General features: G+C 38.3%; 1 protein-coding gene and 1 long non-coding RNA gene across 3 annotated transcripts; one reads left to right on the plus strand and one right to left on the minus strand.

Moving 5' to 3' along the window:
• Positions 1-20,301: 20,301 nt before the first annotated feature.
• Positions 20,302-20,691, minus strand: LOC139192127 (uncharacterized). Its single transcript, XR_011575967.1, has 2 exons — positions 20,473-20,691; positions 20,302-20,373 (listed from the first exon to the last, which is right to left on the minus strand). It is a non-coding gene; the product is annotated as an uncharacterized lncRNA (long non-coding RNA).
• A 729-nt stretch (positions 20,692-21,420) lies between these two features.
• Positions 21,421-23,797, plus strand: LOC103401340 (transcription factor HHO5). 2 transcript variants are annotated; one of them, XM_008340052.4, is made up of 5 exons: positions 21,421-21,921; positions 22,033-22,253; positions 22,350-22,761; positions 23,013-23,089; positions 23,192-23,797. In XM_008340052.4, the coding sequence occupies exons 1-5, from the start codon at positions 21,720-21,722 to the stop codon at positions 23,426-23,428; spliced, it is 1,149 nt and encodes a 382-aa protein (XP_008338274.3). In that variant the 5' UTR covers positions 21,421-21,719; the 3' UTR covers positions 23,429-23,797. The 2 variants fall into 2 exon arrangements, with proteins under 2 accessions (XP_008338274.3, XP_008338276.3); XM_008340054.4 differs by having other exon boundaries at positions 21,522-21,921; positions 23,016-23,089.
• Positions 23,798-24,115: the final 318 nt, after the last annotated feature.

Below are 24,115 nucleotides of genomic sequence, written 5' to 3' on the forward strand. Positions count from 1 at the left end.
ACTCCCAAAGATAATAGATTACTTTCCAAATTGTTTGATGAGTTGGCTGTTAAGGATTCTCTGCTTCTCAGTGTTCAGTGTGCAGGTTCTGTGTCTAATATGGCCCAACGCCTATTTACTCGAACCCGCCAAGTTGAATCATTGGCGGCTGAAGTGATAAGTCTCAAACAGGAGATCAAAGGGCTCAAGCATGAGAATAAATAGTTGCACAAGCTCACACATGACTATGCTACAAACATGATAAGGAAGCTCGACCAGCTGCAGGAATCTGATGGTCAGATTTTACTTGATCATAAGAGGTTTGTGTGTTTGTTCCAAAGGCATTTATTGCCTTCGTCTTCTGGGGTTGTACCGCGTAATGAAGCTCCAAATTATCAACCTTCGGTGCCTCCTTCTTCTGGGGTTCTGCCTAGTATTGAGGCTCAGAATAATCACCCTCTGGTGCCTCCTCTTCTGAGGCTCTGCCGACTGCTGAGATTTCTCCTGGGCAACCTTTGTGAAGGCTCCCTCTTGTTTTTTTTTTAATTTTGATTCATGTATATGTACATATTTGTAACTTATCGAAGATATCAATAAACAAGCTTTGCTTCATTTCAACGTATTGTGTTAAATACACCAAGACTTTCTTCACTAAGTTCTTTGAATTTTTCCTTTTGTTGAAGTTTGTATGTTGAAGCTTTGCGAGTGAATCATGTAGGTTGAGGTAGTGCTCCCTTAATTTCCCGAGTGTGGAAAACTTCTCGTTTGGAGACTTGAAAAATCCAAGTCACTGAATGGTCGTGAGACTTCCGAGTATCAAGGTGCAGTAGCGTATGGTAGGAGTCCCCCAAGTCTCTAGTCGAGGGAGTTGACGAATGAGGCATTTCCTTTCTAAGTGGTAACGCAAAACTCCTTCTTCATATATATTTGTTATGAAAGTTGTTAGGCCCAAAGAAGAGAAGGCCTAGGCAAATTTTTTTTTTTCGATTTTTCGAATTTTTTAATTTCCGAATTTTTGAATTTTTTTTTTTAAAGCTTTGTATGTGAAGCTTTGGTATTGAAGCTTTGTAGGTGAAGCTTTGAGGTTGAAGCTTTGTTGGGCACCATGAATTGATTTGCTTCACACTATCTTGATCAAGATAGTGTGAAGCTACTATCTTGATCAAGATAGTGTGAAGCTTTTGTTGGTGAAGCTTTTATGTTGAAGCTTTGTAGGTGAAGCTTTTGTGGGTGAAGCTTTTGTGGGTCAAGCTTTTGTGGGTCATGCTTTTGTAGGTGAAGCTTTTGTGGGTGAAGCTTTTGTAGGTCAAGCTTTTGTAGGTCAAGCTTTTGTGGGTCAAGCTTTTGTAGGTGAAACTTTTGTGGGTGAAGCTTTTGTGGATGAAGCTTTTGTGGATGAAGCTTTTGTGGATGAAGCTTTTGTAGGTCAAGCTTTTGTGAGTCAAGCTTTTGTAGGTGAAGCTTTTGTGTTGAAGCTTTTGTGGGTGAAGCTTTTGTGTTGAAGCTTTTGTGGGTGAAGCTTTTGTGTTAAAGCTTTTGTAGGTGAAGCTTTAAAGTTGAAGCTTTTGTTGGGTACCATGAATTGATTTTGCTTCACACTATCTTGATCAAGATAGTGTGAAATGAGAATTTGTAGTTGTCCTCCATTGATGAAACTTTGTTGAATTTCCCAATTTTTTTTTTTTTGGGAAACTAGAAATTTGAAAATGTGGGAGAGACAACATATACAAATTTTGCCATTCATGCCACCAACCAGGTGATAAAATGTACAACCCGTACTCTCCTTCATGCCACCAACCAGGTGATCAAAAGTACGTCCAGTACTCCAAATTATACATGAGCATTACTCATGTCATTCATACATAAACATACATGAGCATTACTCATGTCATTCATACATAAACATGAGTGAGTGATGCTCTGTAAAGATTATACTCCCGTGAGTGATGCTCTGTAATTGAAGTTTTTGAAGCTGATTGACATGAGTGATGTTCATGAATGTTTATGTTGATTGACATGAGTGATGCTCATGGATGTTGTCATGAGTGATGCTCATGGATGTTGTCATAAGTGATGCTCATGAATGTTGACATGAATGATGGTCATGAATGTTTATGTATGATTGTCATGAGTGATGCTCATGAATGTTTATGTATGAATGACATGAGTAATGCTCATGTATAATTTGGAGTACTGGGTGTACTTTTGATCACCTGGTTAGTGGGATGAAGGAGAGTACGGGTTGTACATTTCATCACCTGGTTGGTGGTAATAGCGGCGGGTTGCCGAATAATTTTGAAGTACTGAGCGTACTTTTGGTCACCTGGTTGGTGATAATAGAGGGTCTGGCTCTTTTGGGCATATGGGCCTTCGCCCTCCATATGACATTGCAGCCCATTATTTTGGGCTTGCCTTTTTTTTTTAATTACCATTTGATGGGGTTTATACATATTACCCTCTGATGGGGTTTATACAAATGTCTCCGAAAGATAATAAAAATAAATTACATCATTCTGGTGGGGTGTTTATTCCTTGCTTTTGCAGTGTCCCTACGTGCTTCCCTTTTGCTAGACCAAGAAAGTATGGTCAAAATATTCCTTTCGCACGTTCCTCCGCGATTGTGTCTGTCAAAATATTCCATAATATTGAGAGGGTTCTGACAATAATGGAAAAGAGAATGACCCAAACACGGTGGACAAGGAGGCCGAGATTGTGGAAGAACGGGAAAATGAGGATAGCGAGGAACAAGAGGACGAGGAGGCCGAGATTGTGGAAAAGCGGGCAAAGCTTGAGAAACTAATCCCCAGTTCTGAGAGTCAATCGACCAGCTAGACATCAACCACGCCGAAGCCACCACGCTGTGCAACGGCATCATCGATCCCAACTCCACTAGTAACCTGGGAAAACCAGAAATGCGTCGGACAAGAGCGAAGGCCACAGAAAGAGGGTTCGACTTGAGCTGAGAGAGCTCGGATGCCAGCGACTTATTGGTGAGATTACACGTGAAGAGCTGTAATCAGGAGGATAACCCAAAAATAATCTTTGCAGGACGCCATTGGATAAAGCTTCGAGCTTTGTGGGCTGTAATCGACAAATTTCAATTACGATTTTAACTGAGAGAAAAGTACCAATTTGAATGGTCATGATTCCAGAATTGTAGCCAATGTCAGGACAATCCTTTTCTTCGAACCGTTCATTCTTGAAAACCTTCAACCTAGCATCTTCCTCCATTTCTTGGCTAATCTGATAGCCGTAGTAACTTTTGTGGTTTCCGTAAGGGAAAATCTTTTTGCGTTTCTTATTACTGATATGCCCATGTTGTTGTTCGCCTTGCAACCCTGAGCTCCTGCAATTAAGCTCCATCAATTGAATGTGACACTGACTCAAGCTGCAAACCTGCAAAACTGATCATTCTCTGAAAATTCATGCGTTAAAGGCGCGCCATGTGTTCCTCGTTCTTCATGCCCTCCTCCTTCTGCTCGATCAACGGTCTGCTCGGCGGCCGGAGTTGAACTCTGTTTCTCCCCCAAACGACGACGCTGTGTGGGTCTTGGTTTCCAGCAACCGAAGACGATTTTTCCTCTGCGTTGGCTTTTTCACGCATGAAGGAAGGAACTGTGTTTTTTTTTTTTTTAATTCTTGGATTTCTTGAAAATGCTTAGGGTTTAATTGATTTGATGGGTGAGAGGTTGGTGGTGTCGTGGAAGCAGGAAAAAGAGAGAGACTGGCCTTAGAGGAAGGCAGATTTGATGGGAATCAGAGAACTGCTGCTTGTGAGCGACTTTTTCAGAAATGCACCAAATACAACACCAATAAATAAAACCCAGGGAGAGAGATTGAGGGTTTTCTGGAAAAAAAATCAAAAGTGAGGTTTTAGGCTCTTGGGTTTGGCAGATTCATGGCGGAGGTGAAAAATTGAGAGAGAACCGACATAGCTTCTCGTATCGTTTCCCACAGACAACACCAAATGCTGATGCACAAAACCGAAGGTCTTGGAACAACGTAAATCCGACCTTGAATCTACAAGAAATGTAAATAACACAAGATGTATTGTGGTTCACCCCAAGGTTTGGGCTACGTCCACACTGATTATGTATTTATCTGAAGGAGATAAAGCTCTGAGAGTGTTGAGCTTTGAGAGGGGTGAGAGGGCTTAGGAATTGGCCTATGAGGATGAGAATGAGCCTCTCCTAATTGTGAGGGTGAGAGGTCCTTTTATAGAATAAGGACTCATCACTTATTACATATTTGTCATTTCCTTTATTACATAATTACATTTAAGTCCCCCGAGTATTTATACGAGGTCTAAATACGGAGGCCCAAAGTATGGTATAAACAAAGTGTGAGTTCACAATCAGAGCATAAGTAACCTAAGTGCAGTCCAGCAGGACAAATACTAATTATACAACACCAAAGATAATCCTACATTGGTGATAATCTGTCAGAGTTGCTGTGAATTCCTCGTAAACCACCAACCAACACTATTACCTAAAACCTAAAGGAGCGCAAAACAGAAAGTGTGAGTGGGCAAAAACAAAGCTTTTCAAAACCATTTCATTTATCAAAAGTTCTAACCCCTCGCCGTAAAACCTGTATAATTTCCCAAAAAATAGAATATATAGATATCTTAAAACCATGCTCAGAAAACAATATTCATGAGTATGCCATGCCAAATACCTCAAAATAACTGAATAAGTGACTCAGGTGAAATAAACTCATGAGAAATAACATATCAGCCGGATCCACCTAACGTGGCATGTACAGCTGGGCCTATAGCTCAACAAGTATGCCTGCACACGAGTCAACCATTTAATGTGGTCTGTATGATAGGACTGGGTGTAAATAAATACGTTCTAGTGCTACGATCACGTGAAGACTGTGCGAATAATCGCGGGTCAACTACGAGTCGGAACCACCTAACGTGGTCTGTATGACAAGACTGCACACCTAAATTGGATCCAAGGTGAGCGTATGGTGCGAGAGGTGAACATCAAGTGAAGGCTTGTGCCCTGGCCGCGGGCCGGAGCACTAACACCGAAATGCAGGTTTATAACTTCTCAACACATCTCACATAATCGTCAATTCACATATAAACATTCTACAACTTACCTGGTACTTACCTGAGCGTCCACAACATCAAATCACATTTATGCATACTAAACTAATTCATAGTCTAAGCATGATACAATAGGCATGACATTTCAAAACATAAATTTTATTTAAACTCATTTTCTGGGAAAAATACCAAGTATATAAGTATATACTGAAAACCAAAAGCCCACTCACTGATATGTGGAAGGGTCGTAGCCCCCGAGTCTTGCTTGACTGCGCTCGTCCTCATGATAGGTCTCACCTATATGTGAAACAACTATATAAACGTTATTTTAAAGCACATAAACAAAACAAGGCAATAACTTCTCGTATATTGCTCAATTGGGGTAATTGAATATACCACCGAGACCTACTCAACCTCAGGAACATCCCCATATTTTTAGAAAAATTTTCCGAGCACCCACGTGCCTTCATGCACCGGCCAAGGCATGGCCAGACGCACGGCTTAGACGTAAGCACGTGCTTGGCACACTGACGGATTCCTTAACGGCGTTAGGGAATATTTCGATAAAAATCAGCATATACAGTTAAAGATACCTGACGCCGTTAGCGTATTTCGTCAACTTTGATAGAATATTCTCCTCCTTCTTCCTTGGTTCACCAGAGCCCGGCGCCAGTGCCATTGCGATCGCCGGAAACTAGAAAAATCTTTAAAACTTTATATCTTCTTCATTTCTCAACTAAAATTCATGAATTATATACCAAAATGAAGCTTGAGATGAGAGGAACAAAACCTTACCACTCTCATGTCTTCAATCCACCGGAAACTCGCCGGAAAAACCCACGATAGTCCGGCCACCTCTGCAACTCAACGAACCCGAGTTTCCCAACGTTCAAAACCTTCCAAAATTCTTCTAAAAGCTTTGTGAAGACGATCTAAGACTTCCAAAAAGCTCAAAACTTCAAGAAACACTTGTGATCATGTCGAGTGAACAGTGCATCTCATCGGGTGTTTTCGGTTCTCGGGTTTTCGAAGCTTTCACGACCAAAAAGGTATAGATCGAGTCCTGAGCTCACAAGTAACACAAAAATCACTCCTTCGACGTCGATCCGTGCCTACAAAGGCTGGTTTCAAATTTGTCCATACAATTGTACGAAAATGGAAAGAAATCCGAGAGGGAAAGAAGGAAGAGGGTCTATGGGATTGGTTGGTGTGTGTGTGTGGTCCATGTCACATCCCGGCCCGGGTCCACCACATCCCGGGCCCGTTCCGCCACCGTAGCACGATATTGTCCGCTTTGGGCTTACCATTCCCTCACAATTTTGTTTTTGGGAACTCACGAGCAACTTCCCAGTGGATATAACTAAAACTTAAGTTCCACAAACTTACGAATAAATTAAATCATTCCAAAACCTAAGCTTAAACCACACCACCACACAATATAACTCAACACCCAAGGGTATAAAGGAATTTCCACGCTATTGAGGATAAAATAATATATACATTCGGGACGGGCTATCACATTCTCGTTCTCTATTTTCTTCGTTAGAATTGAACTATGATTCAAGTGAAACTAATGTACCATCTTTCTTAACAAAAACATTAAAATGTACCAACACAACTTATTTTTAAATTAAAACGTACCTATGCCGAATTGAAAGTCTTCATAGTAAATTAAAATGTACCATTACTAAATTAAAATGTAACCATGTTGAATTAAAATGTACCCATGTTAAATTGAAGTGCACCGATGAATTTTAGGTACATTTATTTTAAATGTACCAATATGCATGTTTTAGTAACTTTCTATTTTATTGTTTGTATCCACATTTATATGTATCTATTGTGTATTTGCCAATTATTAAGAAAAAACTTTTGCAAGTTGTCTTTTAGGTACGTTTTATGAGTCAAGATAAAACACCAGTGTTGTATGAGTATTGGAAGATTTCAGATTTTCATAATTTTATGAACTAATGACAATTTTTAAAACTGTAAATGCACGAATAATGAAAAGAAAACAAGATAATTTGCCAAAAGGAAATAATATAAAATGAAATTAATAATCCCAAAATTTATAGGAGAATGTTTAATCAAAATTTTAAAAGAAACAGATGTTTAGTCTAAGTAATTAAAAAACAAGGCACCTATATCAAAACATCCCTTTATTTTTTACCACGGGGACTCTCTTAATTGTTAGGTCCTACCACCTACGTTACTTTTAATTCATTTTGCCGTTAAAACATATCACGTGCCCCTTGTGGAAGAATATTTTTTCCGTTTATTAAAATGCAATATTTACCACTTTGGGGGTTGCCCAACAAATATGAACTTATTATCCTTCATCCCTCTCCACTTAATGCCAATATAGATTTCAACAATCAATTTTCATTTCAAATCTTCAATAACCCTTGCCAAAATCAAACCAGAAATCAACTTCTCCCTTTCTCTTCATGACAACAAGGTCTTTATACAAATTGATTCTAGCGAGTCCTAGAAAGTGAATTGACGCATGAATAAAAATCCAACACCTATCCACCAAGATTGGATAACGTACAGCTAATCAGAGGCGGGCCCACCTTGAGACAAGGTGGGTCAGCTAACCCCCCCCCCCCAACTTAGAAATTCTTCATGGAAAAACTGGGTGTTGCCTTTTGAAAATTTGAGCTGCCCTTGAAAGCTGCCCTCCAACTGTTAGAAGAATTGCCTCTAGGGGCACTGGATGGGGTAGCTGCTAGCATCATGCCTTTGTATGCTTTGTTACGGGCATCTTTCAATTGGCTTACTCAACATATGTTGACATCTGCAGGCATGCTCGCTCAAAATCTATTGTCGACATGCTCATGTTGGCATCTATCGATAGGCGTGCAATATGACTTACCAAATTACTTGAAGTCTACCAAGGCTCGATAAACTGCCAATTTTCATGCTATACCGTCCAAAAAGTTTTGTGTGCTACGCTCACTATTCTTATTGACCACCCGAATAATATTTCATGAATCCACGGCTGCAAATAATCCAATAGTGTTAAGCGGGACTTACTCTATTCCTACCTAATTAACCGAATAATATTGTCCCAGATTTGATAAGGATCGTCCTAGCTAGTGATCGATTATAAGGATCAAACTGTGCCATATGTCGTAGCACACAAGTCAAACATCCTTAAATGGATAAGCACTCGATGAATCTAAATTTGCATACAGCTAGCTAACAGCAATATAAAAACCAGAAACAAACGTAAGTGGACCACACATAATGTTCCAATTTAAACACATCATTATCGACTTACTAAATTCCAACCGAGACCGTTGAGCAACAGCTGCTCTCATGCCTCAAACATCTGGGCTCGATCAAGCAAGCTACATTTGCATACGCAAACAGAACATGAGAATAATTAGCATGGTTATACTTAAAAGATAAGGCCTACGAGGGATTAGGAGAGAGACCTACGTTGCAATTAGAATAGTGTATATATAGGTAACTATATATGCATGGTAAATAGAAACTCGTAATGTTACAAAATGTTACAATATTGACTCCTACTCCGTCCAAACTAACGAGTTAAATACTATGTTTTGGTGTGACAAGGTTATTCTATGTTTACATGCATGTTACATGCATGTTATATTGGTGTCGCGTGAGTCATTTTTCATCACTTACAAGAAGTTGGTATGTACTTTATTTAGAGAATATAGTGTTGACGTAAGTACAGAATGAACGCACTGATTGTCGTCCCATCAAAAAATAGTAGTTGAGTTGATAGCTCAACAAACAGAAGGAGCACGAAAATGGTAGTTGACTTGATAGTTGAACAGACAAAAGGGGCACTCAGTGTAATGTTGTGTAGTTATGAGTACTAATTAATTCACTAATACGATTCTTGTTTTATTTATTTATTTATTTTAATAGACAATATTACCTACATTAAGAAATGGAAGGTGGACTCAGCCAGGGCCGGCCATGAGAAATTGGGGGCTTTAGGCGAGCCTTTGAGTGAGGGCCCTAAAGTTCTTTGATACCAAACTCATTGTACATTATATGTATAAGAAAAGATTTTGCTAAATACATGAAAAAGTTCATTTCTACATAAAAAATCATTAGAATTCATATCCAAATAAGAAATATATGCAAACATTACTTAAATATTACATGTCAATATTACACCGTGACCTCAAATGATTTTACCGAAGCAATACAAGTTGTTCGCAATTTTTAGACCAATCTCTTTCATTAATAAATATTCCAAATGTTAGTATTCCATGGCTGGAGTTGGATAACAATTTATTAAATCACGAACTGCCATATTCTCATGATTCCATGAAAGCCATTTGCAGAACTTATAAGAAAATGAAAACAAATAACTTACAATACAATAATGACAGCATAACCAGCAACGGATTCCAGACCACCCTTCCCAAACTTCACTCTCTAGGTTACTCTTCAGCAACTCATTTTTCACCTCCAAAATCACTTCCACTGTAAAAAAAATTGCCAGTGATTAGAACACCTAGCTAATTACAACAAACATCCAATTGGAAGTTACAAAATCCAATGAAAAAAACCCAACTTACCATCACTTTTATTAGTCTCTGGACGCCACGGAAGCACCTTCAAGATCTCATAAGCATTGCAAATGGGTCCATCGCAGACTTGTTCAATGCTCAGTTTGCTCTGTGCGTTAAATTCCCAAAAAAAAAGGTGAAGTGTTGCTGAAGTTTCTGTTTCACCCCAACCAAGACATTTTGCAGCCAAGTTTCAACTTTCAAGACAACTATATAATTTTATATTTAAATATTTTATTAAATTCAAACTCTAAAAATATATTTATATATATGATATATATACACACATATTTAAAATGATATATTTTGGGGCCCCCTCCCCACCCAATACACACGGCTAGTTCCAAATTTTTTTTTTAATTTCATATTTAGATATTTTACTCAAACCAAAATTATATATATATATATATATATATATATATAGAAAATTATGATTGGCACTCTAAAATTTTCATTCTACATTTCAAACTTTCTATATTTGAAAAGAAAAATACACTTGTAAAAAGTGTAGGATGAGATTTTTGAAGTGTCAATAACACTTTCCTATATATAAAAAAAATAAAAATTTGGGCCACCCCCCGAAGTGGGGGCACTAGGCGGCCGCCTACTCAGGCTACCCTCAGGGCTGACCCTGGACTTAGCCTCAAAATTGACTAGTAACAATGTGATTCAAATTCATCTTTGACGAGAATCAAACCTATCATATTTGACGAGAATCAAACCTAAAACTTCTCACTTACAAGTAATAAGGAATATCACTAGACCATAATATTAAATGGCAATACAATTCTTGTTAGAGGATGAATTTTTTATTCTTTTTCCTTTATTAATAAATTGCCACTCTTATCATAATTTGTGTAAGGTTATTATCCGAAATTCATCTAAAGAGAAACACAACTACTGTTTTAAACATAGACAGATCCACAAATGCATATCTACGTGAGAACCATATTCCTTCACCGTACAATATGCATTTACGTAGATATATAGATTCTAAAGAAATTAAACCCATGCAAATCATCCCCATATTTTCATATTCTCGATCCACAACCACATTATAAAACAAAGGCCTACCATTGAAAATTATGGACGCTAATTAAAAAATGGAGTCACGTCTCTTTTGTCACTTTGCGACTATGGATTCATGATCAAATATCATCAGATTTGATATTAAAGGCCCAGATTAAAAAGTTAAAAGCATAATTTATTTATTATTTATTTTTCATATAATGTACGAAGGTGAGTAATTATACATTTTTTAAGCACTGCCAACTAGAGCATTTCTGAAATTAAGGGATAATAGGAGGCAGTTAAGGAAGGGAAATCTCCTTCTTTTTTTTTTAATGGGAATTAGTTGTGGGGCCCGCAACATATCAAACTTCAACAATCTGAACTGCTTATTTTTCAAGTTGCACCTCGTAGATCATCTATGCAAAATATTAGTCAAATATGAAATATTTGAAACATCTAATTAAATAGACAAATAGACAAATAGTTTTGGATTGAGTTAAATTTTTGCAAGAATTATCTATGAATCGAGACTTACGAAATAGACGTTTAGATCGTTGATTCGATGTAGAGTGGATCCCACAACTAATCATCATTTTTTGAAGCCACTTAATTATAGGCCTAATAGTATTCCTCTTCACTCGTCACTGAGAAATCTTATGTTCGATTATTGTCAAAGGAAAATTTGAATCACATTATTGCTAGCCCATTGTAAGGCTTAGTCCACTCCCCCACCTACTTAGTGTAGATAATATCGTTTGTTAAAAAAAATTTAATTTTGAAAGCTTGTTATTTATACTTAAATAGTACTAGGGATATCAAAATTTTAAATTAAATTGACAGACCGTGTCACCAATAAAAAATAAGCATGTTAATCAACATTTGAGTAATAATCCAATCATCAATAATCTCATTATTTAGTTTACAAAATTTAATCTCTCTAACATAACTCTTATACTTATAAAGATCCAAAAGTTCGATTTACATAAAAATAAGTCAAGGGATTCGTCATTTTTCACTTTAGACAGCAGAAAAGAAATTATAAAAACAATCGACAAAAATCAAAACACTACGGATGGTTCCAAATATAGTTGTCACGTTAAATGAAAGGTGAGCATCATTTTTCATTTTCATTTTATTTTTTTGTCCTCAAAGAAAGCCATCGGAAAGCCCATGGTCCCAAAAGAATCATTATCCCTTAAAAGGAAAAGCTAAAAAATACAATAGGTCCCCACGAAAAAAAAATCCAAATAAATTCTTTAGTGTGCCAAAAACAGAATTTAGTATACCACGTATTGTAATACAGGGTTAATCTCAGTTTATTACTTTGAAGTTTCTTGGTTTTCAACATTTGGTATATAAAGATTTTTTCGTCCCAGTTTGGTATCTAAAGTCATAATTATGAGACACTTTCATACATCCGTTAAATTTTTCATTATAACCTCAGTTAAATGATGACATGGCATCCAGTGGACAATAACTAGGCACTACGTATCATTATGGGCCCACGAAAATATTAAAAAAATTTAAAATTAATTTTTTTTATCCCCTCTTCTAACCCTAGCTATTCGGCCCTAAAACAATCAATTTTTGGGTTAATCTCTGTTTACTACCCTCAAGTTTTGTGGTTTTCAACATTTAGTACATCAAGTTTTTTTCGTCTCAGAGTCATAACTAAAGTGTTAATTTTGGGATAGTCTCATACATACGTTAGTCAAACCGTTAAGTCTACCGTTAATTAATGACGTGGCGCCTATGTGGACAATGACTGCGCGCCACGTATCATTAAAAATATTAAAATAATAATTAAAAAAAACTCCTACCCTGCACACTCTCTCTCCTTGCATTCTCCATCTCCCTCTCTCTCTCACTACCTTTCTCTACCTTTCTCTCCAACCCAGAACCCCTGCAAATCATCCCTAAACCCAATCTTTCAATTCAATCCCCCACTCTCAAACCCTAAAGTTCAGTTCTTTCAGATCAAAAGGAAAACCCCAACTCTGGGTTTTTCTGTAAGTCGCCGGAGTCGACATCTCCAAGACACCTGGGTATTCACCTTTCTTCCAGTGCCTCTATCTGGTGTCGAAAGACGGAGATGGAGTAGAGTGACGGCTTACAGCTAGGGTGGCGAATGCGGGGATGAGCAGCTTAAAGTTGGGGTATTGGGGTTTCTAGGAGGCGGCGGTGGTGGTGGTGGAGTTTTTGTTGAGAGGAAGAGGATGAGGGAGGTGAGAGGAAGAGAATGAAAGCAAGATTGAAGAAGCCATGGATGGCTCTGGCCTACAAAATTGTTAAAGCAGTGAGGTGGATTTTAGAAGGCAGGGCATGCAAATTAAAAACCCAGAACGACTTTACAGGCTTCTCCTCCGCAGCTTCAGTCTTCAAAACCCTAGCTTTGGGCGGTCGGCCCCTCCCTCATTTCCCTACAACCTCAAAATCCAGCAAACCCAACTCCATAAATTCGACATTTTTTCCATAACCCTGAGAACCCAACTCGACAAAATTGCAGATTGAAATTGGCATAAAAATTTGATCGTGAACCACCCAGCATTATTCGAGACTGAGTTTTCCGTCATCCAGCCAGTCAACTGGGTTTTTCGAATTAGGCTGCGGCGGCGATAGGTTGTCTTCAGATTCAGAGTTGGTGACGGCGGAGAACGCCGAATCGAAGACCCGGTGTTATTGCTAATACACCTGCAACTTCTTGAGAAGTAGATGAACGAGATTCTTTCTCATTCCAGTTGGACGAGAGGTAAGGGAAGAGAGTTGGCTGCAGATATGAGGAAAGGAAAATAGGTGTGCAGTCGGATTGTGGAGTTGGGTTTGCTGGATTTTGAGAATATTCAAAATTTGTGAAATCAGATTTGCTGGGTTTTATGAAGAATTGAAGACAAGCAGCATGAGCTTCTAGATATGGCGATGGTGGAGATCAAAGAAAAGAGAGAAGAAATTAACACTCAAAGTGGCGGGGTGGAGGGTGGAAGAAGATGTGGGTTTTTTTTTAAATTAATTATTTTAATATTTTTAAATAACACGTGGCGCCCAGTCATTGTCCACATAAGCATCACATCATCAGTTAACGGCAGACTTAACAGTTTGACTAATGGATGCATGAGACTATCCCAAAATTATCACTTTAGGTATGACTCTGGGACGAAAAAAACTTGATGTACTAAATGTTGAAAACCACGAAACTTGAGGGTAGTAAACATAGATTAACCCTTAATTTTTTTTAGGCCCTCCTTCTCTTCTGTCTTTTACTTCCACCCAATCTGTTATACATGACCCATCTCTACCTTCTTCACCTCCCCTTCCTCCTCTCTCCTCCACCATTTTCATCTCCACATTTTGCAAAAACCCTAATCCCTAAAATCGCACACCCGGGTTCTAATTGGTCTTTATCCAAGAATGACAATATCCCAACGTAGTACTCAAGACCGACGTATGATGAAACAATTGCATGATTCTCATCAATTAAATCCTCCAGATTCCCCACGCTCATCGATGAGCCTCGGAGATCATCGACTTTAGATATGTCCTCCTCGACTTTCTCCACATGCGGCTCGAACCACCCCTGGTTTGTGACGAACTCCTCCTCCATGAGGAGATAGTCCTTGATTCTCTCAAGCTTCAGCAGCCAAAGCTTGCACTTTGTCGCAGGGTCACCATCGAGAGTCGTGCCGCAACTTCGAGACCTTTCTGTTTGTGTTGTTTTCGACCGACTCAATAGGTGAGACAAAAGAATGAGTGAAAGATTAACACGAGGGGTGAGGTGAGGTAGGAAAGGTGGGTGTAAGAGGAGGGTGGGTGCAGATAAGGGAAAGGAGAGAAAGGATAGAGGGATAAGGTCGTAGGGGTAAGGAGCAGCCCAGAAAAATTTAAAAAAAAAATTGTTTTGGGGCCTGATAGCTAGGGTTAGAAGAGGAGATAATTTTTTTAAATTTTTTTTAATATTTACATGGGTCCATAATGACACGTGTCGCCCAATCATTATCCACATGGATGCCACGTCATCAGTTAACAGAGGTTCTGAAATAATACTTAATAGATGTATAAAAGTGTCCCATAATTATGATTTTAGGTACCAAACTAGGACGAAAAAAACTTCATGTACCAACTGGTGAAAACCAAGAAACTTCAGGATAGTAAACTGAGATTAATCCTATAATATAAGTATTATATTTTTGGATAAATTACATAAAACTACCTCAACTATTAGGTCAGGCACAGTTTCATACCCCATCTTTAAAAAATTTCAATGTCATACCTCAACTACGAATTTGTTACAATTTCATACATTTCGTCAGTTTGTCTGTTAATTCTTCTGTTAAATAGTGACGTGATTTGAGAAGAAACCCACTTTCTATTAAAAAATTAATTAAATATTAAAAAATAAAAAAAAAATCTTTTTTTTTTTTGCATGGGGAACCCACCCTTATCCCTCTCACCCTTTCTTCCCCATCCACCGTGTCCCCCTAACCTTCCTTCAACGCCAAGACCAAAACCCCCGCCGCCCTCTCTTCCTCCATCTCCACCTCCTTCCCATGACGCTCCTCCCTACCAGTAACTCATCTTCAACCCATTTTTTTTTAAAGAATACTTAGCAAATCCCTAACCTTTTCAAATCCCTAACCTTTTGAAATTTGAAAACAAAGCAAACATGTGATGTGAATGGAATTGTGCACTGAGTTTCGAAAAATTAATGAAACTGCAATTTCCAAACAAGAAACAGTTGCATCCCTTCCTAGAGAATGTGGTTTGAAGCATCACCTTCCAAATCCATAAGGTCAGTTGTAGCTGCAATGCGGACGAGAGTGAAGAAGCTCCTTGGAAACTAGGCTTTTAGCCTTATCGAGAAAACCGATGAAGTACTCGACTGCAGAGGCCAGGTTTGACCTGAAGAAAAAGCTTGAGATCTTTGCCGATGGTAAGGAGCTGGATGTTGTGGTCGAAACAGAAGACCTGGACGCGGCTGCTGGAGCTACCGGCGTCGAAGGATATGGCTTATAAGATCTTGGAAGGCAGCTTGCATGGGAGCTGGTTGCTCAAATTACCGCTGATGGTGCGATGATGATGATGGGAAGCGGGACGCGCGGGTGTTCCTGCTGGTGAACTTTGACGACGCGATGATGAATATACGGAGCTCGCCGAGGTTTTCAATCTATGACAACGGGGAGGGAGATGAATGGGAGGTGTGGCGATAGGTAGGGTTGGAAGGGTAGGAACGGAGGAGAATAGGTTGAAGATGGGTAAAGTGGTCGAGGGGGTGAGGCCCACTGTTCTTTAAAGTTTTTTTTTTTTTTTCTTTATAGGTTAACATTTCTTAATATTTAATGAATTTTTTAATAGAGAGTAGTCCCAAGTCACGTCACTATTTAACAGAAGAATTGACAGATAAGCTGACGAAAGATATGAAATTGTAACAAATTTGTAGGTGAGGTATGACATTGAAATTTTAAAAAAATGGGATATGAAATTGAGATAGTTTTATATAATTTACCTTATATTTTTTTTTAATATTCATTCACTTGTACTATGATTTAATTCATTGGAACACGGTTCTAGACACACTATAAAATCTTTCCACACAATGTACAAAAACCGGATGCTGTGGGCACGTGTCGATACACGGCGTGGAATCTTACGACTGGAATCGAAAATTACCTGGCCGATTGTGCGTCGAGCCATGAAATTCTGGAAACGATTTTGTACTAATGGACGAGAGCGCACCGAAGAATCTCACCGCTCCGGATACAAGGATCGTGCACCACGTGTCCGTACGTGGTTGGTGGTGACGCGGTTCTTATTCTTTTTGTGATTTGAGAGGTGCCATAAACAGTGTAGAAAAAGGTGCTTCGCTTAAAGAGAAAAAAAACACAATCCATTCACTGTGAATTAAATAGTTGGGCTGTGCATGCACTTTTAATTAAATAGTTTGGTAGACAAATACAAATTACAATTGTGAACTTAAGCTGAACTTGTTAGTTGCTTCCTTTGTATGAAAATTGAAACATTTGATATTGTGATATTCATATTGTGGTGAAATTGAAACAGGTGGGCTGGGCAGTGTCTGTGTAACCTTAATTTTTTTTTTTTTGGGCAGTGACTGGCTGCAATCTTAAAAGCCCAACATTTTGGGCTTCAAGGCCCAATCCCGAAGTATCCCGAAAATCCCGAAACACTTTCGGGAATCCCGAATTTCGGGAAATGCACATATTCGGTTCGGTTTCGGGATATAAAATCCCATCCCGAAATGTTTTGGTTTGGGATTCGGGAAAGGAGTTTCGGTTCGGGATCCCGACCCGAACCACCCCTAGATTCACATGACAGTTTTGGCTCCTTTGGTTTTTCATTTCCCGTGAAACATGAGGCTCTCTATTGTGTTGGCTCTCTATTGTGTTTGAGGTGCACGTTTTTTTATTTCTCGTTCTATTATTTTTTTAATAATTATTATTCTTAATTTTTTTAAGTCTTTCAATTCGTTTATTAAAAAGTCAAGAGTCGTGTGTAAAATATGAAAACAAAATGTGTAAAATTACGGACGACGCCTTCCTCCAACAAAGAAAAATCAATCAACTATCAATAAGGGCACCGTAAAAAATCTCATACAAAGAACTTGCCCAATAAAATTACTTTTAATTTTGCCAAAAGGTCATCTGAGCAAAAGAAGATAAAGAATTCAATTCATGTTAGCGGCAAGGGCATAGTTGGCTATCAGAATATGATTTCTTTAAAAAATAAGAAATACTGGTTACTTCTCACATCCTTTTCTATCCTCAGTTTATCATAGAAATCTACTACATTACTCGAGTCATCCAACATTTCATAGATTTAATAACGACAGCATGTCAAATTTGTCCAAAAAGTTGGAATTTATAACTGTGATAATAATAAATTTTTGGTCATCAACTTGATTGTTCTTGCACTAATTGAGTTGACGACCAAGAGTTTGTCATTTTCGCTGTTATAAATTCTGATTTTTTGGTCAACTTTGGCAACATCATAATGATTGCGTGTCTATTATAACAGTTTGCTTTTCGAGATTCGTTCCACTTAGCCCTCATGTATAAACAATCATCGGCCATTGGTTGATGAAGATCCCAAATTGGTTGTAAATACTAGTCATGTAGTTGGACAACTTCCTATGTGCGCACGGAAATTGTGTAGGATGTATGCGCTCTACTCACCTAAAAGCATCTCCAATTTCATGCTTTCTATTTTCAAGTCAAATTTTAGCTAAAAAGACTATAAAGTTAATTTAGGAGACCACTATAAAATTTGAACTCCAATCACACTCTCTATTTTAGAGAGTCATAATAATTGTGAACCAAGGAATAAATTTTTTACTTAAAATTCTATTGAAATTATAATAGTTAATGCTATGAGCTCCTTTCGCACTCCCTAGATTTAGGAGCTCCTATAGGTTTTGCTATCTTAGGAGCATAATAGGGAGTGTGATAAAAATATATATTTTTCAACTTCTCTGCTCCTTATACAGAATTGCTCTCCTAAGTTCCGAATTTTGAGGACATGTGAGGTCCTTTTTTTTTATATGAACTCTCAAATTAATGTTATGGTATATTAAGCTATCAACATAAATAATCTATATCACACCGAAACACAATAATTCTAAAAAGTTAATAAATTAAAAAAATATCTTGCATGAAACCTACCTTCTTTTTCCCCAACTGTCTGACTCCTCCACATCCCCTTCCTCTCTCCATCTGTCTCTCGATTGTTCACTTCCCTTTTCTCTTCTTGAGTTGTTTTTCCCCCTTTTTGCGTATGAAAATGGGAGAGGGACTTGTTTCAAAATTTTCACTATCTTCGAAGATTTTCATATGAAAAAAGGGTTCATCCGTTCAAGAAGAAAGGGATCCCAAAATTTCAAAACCGCAAAATCTCAAATTTTTTTGGTTCCTTGTAACTGGGTTTGAATATTATTGATAAAAGATTGGATGAAATTGGACGTGTAAAATTATTAGGGTTGTTTATACCATATTTAGGGTCTCCGTATTTAGATCTCGTATAAATACTTGGAGGACTTAAATGTAATTATGTAATAAAGGAACGGGCAAATATGTAATAAGTGAGGAGCCTTTATTCTATAAAAGGACTCCTCACCCTCACAATGGAGGGAGACAATTTCTTAAGCCTTCTCACCCTTCTCACATCCCCTCTCATATTAGAGGTTCTCTCCCTCACCTCTCAGATAAATACATAATCAGTGTGGACGTAGCCCAAACCTTGGGGTGAACCACGATACATCTTGTATTATTTACATTACTTACAGATTCACGATCGAATTTACGTTGTTCCAAGACCTCCGGTTTTGTGCATCAACAAGGGTTTTATGCAATTGGATTTTTTTAGGTTTAGATATATTCAATGGGGAGACTAGGTTTTGCATACGGAAATGATTAGACATGACATCAATCCTTCTTCTTTCTTCTTATTTTAATTTTGTTTTATCAATTAGTATTTTGTTTCCATATAACATGAATTATTTAAGTTGATAGCTTAATCTACTTAAGATTAAACTGAGGGATCATATGAAAAAAAACCTCACAGGTCCTTAATTCAGGATCTTAAAAAAGCAGCTCTGTCTTCTTATATTTGGTTAAGATCTCATTTAGAGAGCCCATTAGAGATGTTCTTATACGTGGGTGCCCATTTTCCTCTAATTCATGCTATTTTTTTCGTTTATAATATTTACATATTCATGTATTGTATAAATTTTGAAGCATTGATTTATTTCATTTACAATGTTGTACAAGTAGGGGAAGTGAAGTATTTGTGTAATTTTTGTTTGATATTAAAAATAGAAGTTACAATTTTTTTTCTCACAGGTAGTTTGCTTTTTTATTTTTTGTACTTTTTGAGTCGAGCAGTAGCATTAACATATTAGATTAGTTATCAACGGAGTTTGAATTCACATCGTTATGCAAAGGCACAACATTTTTTCACTATTTTGGTATATGGCCACTTGCAGTTTTTTTAAGAGCGTTTGAGCAAATTAACAATAAATTGCGTTAGTGGTTAGCGTCTTTCTAAACTAGATCCAAATCTTTTTCTTTTGATAGTGTTTTTAAGAGTGTTTGAGCAAATTAACAATAAATTGTGTTAGTGGTTGCGTTAGTATGGGATATGAACCATATTTGACAACAATTGAGTTCAATAGAGTTTCTGTTTACTTTTCGTTTCTGTTATAGGGCTGCGCATCAAGTGGCTTCTTATGTCAAGCGTGTGGGGGTTTTCATATGTGGGATCGTTTTGAACCATAGTGGTTGTTTAATACTATGGCTTCTGATGTAAACATTTCAATTCATCTTTAATAATATTTGAATTTTGACAAAAAAAAGGTAAATTGCACTTTACCACCTCAGGTTTGGAGTCGATTTCAATTTCTTACAATATCTTTAAAATATTTCACTTTCATACCTCAAGTACTATTTTATTTCAATATAGTACATCAGTTACATTTTCCATCCATTGGTCCGTTAAGAGCTGACATGGCTGCCACATTTGTGCCATGTGGCAATTTATTTATTTATTTATGCATTTAAAAATTAATAATTTAATCATAATATTAAATATTATAAAAATTAATTAAAAAAAAAAACCCCTAAAACTAAAACAATTGTCTTCCCCATCCTAGCCGCATTCACCCGAACCCATGTTTTCCCCATCCCTAGAACTTCCTTTCTCTTCATGTTCTTCCATCACCACATGGTCAATCATCGTCTTCATCTCCCACCCGAAGTCGATTTTCATCTTCCACCCAAATTGAGACAAATCTCAGCAAAAAAATTTGAGAATTTTGGGAATTTTCAAAAATAGAATTCAAATCAAGAGAGATTAACATTAACGTACATCGTAGGCTTCTGAGATTTGCTTGAATTTGGCCTCAGCGGCCTTCTTGTTGTTAGGGATTTTATCAAGGTGCCACTTCATGGCGAGCTTCCGAGGTTAGAATGAGAGAAGGAGGAAGAGAAAGAGTGAAAGAAGGAGGTTGCGGGGATTAGGTGGGACGGCGGCAATAGTGTGTAGGGGATGGGCAATAGGTTCCATCTTTACCTTTTTTTCTTCTGGGTAATTTATCTTAGATCGTGTGGGACGGCAGCAATGGTGTGTAGGGGACGTGGCTGCCACATTTTCCATCCCTAGTTGCTGGTTGTTTTTGGGTGAGGTGGGGGTGGTTTGGGGGGTTCAGGGGTTGGGTTGCAAGTGAGGGGAAGGAGGAGGTTGAAGGGAGGGGAGGTGAAGAAAGTGGAGGGGGGTTGCAGGGAAGGAGAAGGGATGAGTTTCTGGGTTTGTTTGTGTCTTTTTTTTTAGTAACTTTTGTTTAATTAATTATTTTTAAATGTATAAAAAATTATTTTTTGCCACGTGGCATAAATTTGGCAGCCACGTCAGTACAAATGTGGATCCTATATTTGCCACATCATCACTTAACGAATTTTCTAACGAATGTATTATATTAAAATAAAATAGTACTTGAGGTATGAAAGTGAAATGTTTTAAAGATGTTCTAAAGAATTGAAATCGACCCCAAACCTGAAGGGGTAAAATGTAATTTAATCAAAAAAATATCTATTACATTTTCTACAATTTAGATGAAATTCAGACGTATCATATTCTTTTGTCGAAAAATAAAAACAAAAAATTCAAATATGACTGGATTGCCCTTATTCTTCTCGCATTAAAAACAACAAGGTCAACGATTCATATTAACCCACGTAACAAAGAATCTCGAAGAAGCACCCCACAAAATACCAACCGAAAGTAAAAGAAAAAGGAAAATAATAAATACTAATTCATAATTACATTTTCGCCGCGTGAGTACGGATTCCAAAGATTCCCTTACTTACCGTGAAAACTCGTTCCCGAGTTAAGGAACTGAGTCAGCGAGTTGACCCGGGGACGCGAGGACCCGCTTATGTGAACCACTGAATCTTTGTGTGTCCTGAATCTCATATTCCATTTAAATTCGGGCCTCTCTGTTCCTTATCAGGTTTTTATCTGGGCAATGCTCGAAGTCGAGATAGAGAGAGAAAATTAACAACAACGAAGAGAGAGAGAGAGAGAGAGAGAGAGAGAGAGAGAGAGAGAGAGAGAGAATGGAGCTGCTGAGCTTGGACTCCAGTCCTCTGTTCGTCCCGAAAACAATCACCGACTTTCTCGCTCAGCTCTCCGCCATTAAAGACGGCTCTCAGAGGTCTTCAGAGCTCGATGGGAACGTGAAGAGACTGGAAGACGAACTCAGAAAGATTGAAGTTTTCAAGCGGGAGCTTCCTCTCTGCATGCTTCTCCTGAGGGATGGTGGGTTTTTGTTCTCTCTCTAGACTCTTGCTCTCTAAACTCTCTCTCTAGGATTTGGTTTTTGATCATATTTTTGAGATGGGTTTTTTATTTGGTTTGATGGGTATGCAGTGATTGAGCGGTTGAAGGAGGAAGGAATGCGGTGGAGGCGAATGGAAGAGCGGCCGGTGATGGCGGAGTTCATACCGTGGAAGGGCAATTCTGAGGAGGACGGAGGGGCAGTTTCGGGAAAGGAAAATATTGACAAGAAGAACTGGATGAGCTCTGCGCAGCTATGGAGCACAAGCATCAATGTTTTTGATTACACCAAACACGACTCTGAACTTAAACCGGTTAATTTCTAAATTCCCCCCCCCCCTTTTTATAAGACTGAAACTTTATTGGGGGTTTTCTGAAATTTCATATTTTCTTGGATTTTTATTTTACAGGGGAATGAGGAAGATGATCGGTCGGCGGCGGAGAACCCAATTGAGCTGAGTAATAAGAAAGGAGTGGGAGGGGCCTTACTGGCATTCAAGGGTCAGAATGAGTTGTCTGGTTTTGCAAACCCACGTTTGAAGGGAGACAAGGAGGTTACCGTGGTTCCAAACCTTTGTCTTATGACTCCATTGATGTCTGAAGCACTGGCTGGTTCTGCAAATGCAAACTCTAAGACCAACCATGGCTGCAGAGGTGGCGGTTCGGGTTCTGGTATGGCAGGACAATTGAAATTACAGAACAAACCCCAACAGCAGCCACAGCAGCAGCAGCAGCAACCCTTAAGGAAACAAAGGCGGTGCTGGTCGGCGGAGCTCCATCGCCGCTTTGTTGATGCCCTTCAGCAGCTTGGAGGAACACAAGGTTGGAGCTTTATGACCCGAAAATATTTTAATTGTGCTAATTGAAAAAAATTGACATTAATTCTCGGACTAAGAATTGGAAAATTTGACGAGTTTCAAGATTTATTGTTGGTTTTCGGAGAAAATGTTTGATCTTTATGCTGCCAAACTACTTGAATTTAGTCCTTTTTTTTCGAATTATTCGAATTGAATGCTCCTCTATGTTTAGATTTTATGTGCTTGTTTCTAATTTGTCTAATCTGTTTTTTGTAGTAGCCACTCCTAAGCAGATAAGAGAACTTATGCAGGTGGAGGGTCTCACCAATGATGAAGTTAAAAGCCACTTGCAGGTTCGTTAATTACTTAAGTTTCTCTTATCTGTAATCACAATTTTCTTTTTCTGACTGTACTGGATGATTGTTTGCTCATATTTTTTTCTGATTTCTGTGCAGAAATACCGCCTTCACATCCGAAAGCTCCCGCCTTCTTCGGCTGCTGGCCAAGGCAATGACTTACTCGTGCCCGTGGATCACAGTGGAGAGCATACTAAGGCAAACAACGCACAGTCTGGTTCTCCACAGGGTCCTCTCCTCGCAGGAGGGTTTGCCAAAGGCCGATCCACAACTGGAGGCGAGTCGGGCGACAGCAGGGAAGGTGAAGAGGATGAGAAATCGGATGGACAGAGTTGAACAAGTGGGAATCACAACCACCACCACCACCACCACCAAGGAGCTGGAGATGTATAGAGTCTCATCAAATCATCATCCCGCATGAGTTTTGCAGATACAAATATCCATGGGGAAAAATCAAAGTCTCTGGATTAGGGAATTATGAGCGTATAGTAGTAATAAGCGGAGAATTTGCCATTGTAGAGCAAGTTTCTTCCTCTGGTTCTTTTATATAGGTTTATTATTATGTAATGTGCCCTTGATTAATGTAGGAAGTAACATGTTAATGTTTCCCAACATGACGTTATTCAGTTTAATGTGTTTCTATGCCTTAGTTCTGTTGTATTAGCTTAATTATGCTCTAATACATGAACTGAAGGTTCAAATTGAGATCTATGGACTAGAAGAAATCTGCTACATACTGTTTTCCTTCGGAAATACATTGCGGTTGCAGATATGACAGTTCCGGACTTGGAAGACCGTAGGATTCGACATGAAAACCTGAGTCCATCCTGAATGGAGAATAGGTATACCTGCAGGCAATTCCCCTTTCCATGTCCAAAATAGAGGGCTTGCCTTGCTTCTTGTGTTAATGCTTGTCATCAAGCTCTGACATCAAAATTTTGTCCAACTGAACTGAATCCTAAAAATCTTGTCCATTTGCCAGTTAACCTTTGCACCTGCATTGTCCTTGAATTCTTAGTAGCA

Source organism: Malus domestica, chromosome 15 (genome assembly GCF_042453785.1).
Source record: "Malus domestica chromosome 15, GDT2T_hap1".
NCBI classification, from domain to species: domain Eukaryota; kingdom Viridiplantae; phylum Streptophyta; class Magnoliopsida; order Rosales; family Rosaceae; genus Malus; species Malus domestica.

What these genes read in the sequence shown, in the direction of transcription:
- LOC103401340 (XM_008340052.4), top strand. Translation starts at nt 21,720, where the DNA reads ATGGAGCTGCTGAGCTTGGACTCCAGTCCTCTGTTCGTCCCGAAAACA. An exon ending in ACGACTCTGAACTTAAACCG is followed by an intron (nt 22,254 to 22,349) that starts GTTAATTTCTAA and finishes TTTATTTTACAG; the next exon opens with GGGAATGAGGAAGATGATCG. An exon ending in GCAGCTTGGAGGAACACAAG is followed by an intron (nt 22,762 to 23,012) that starts GTTGGAGCTTTA and finishes TGTTTTTTGTAG; the next exon opens with TAGCCACTCCTAAGCAGATA.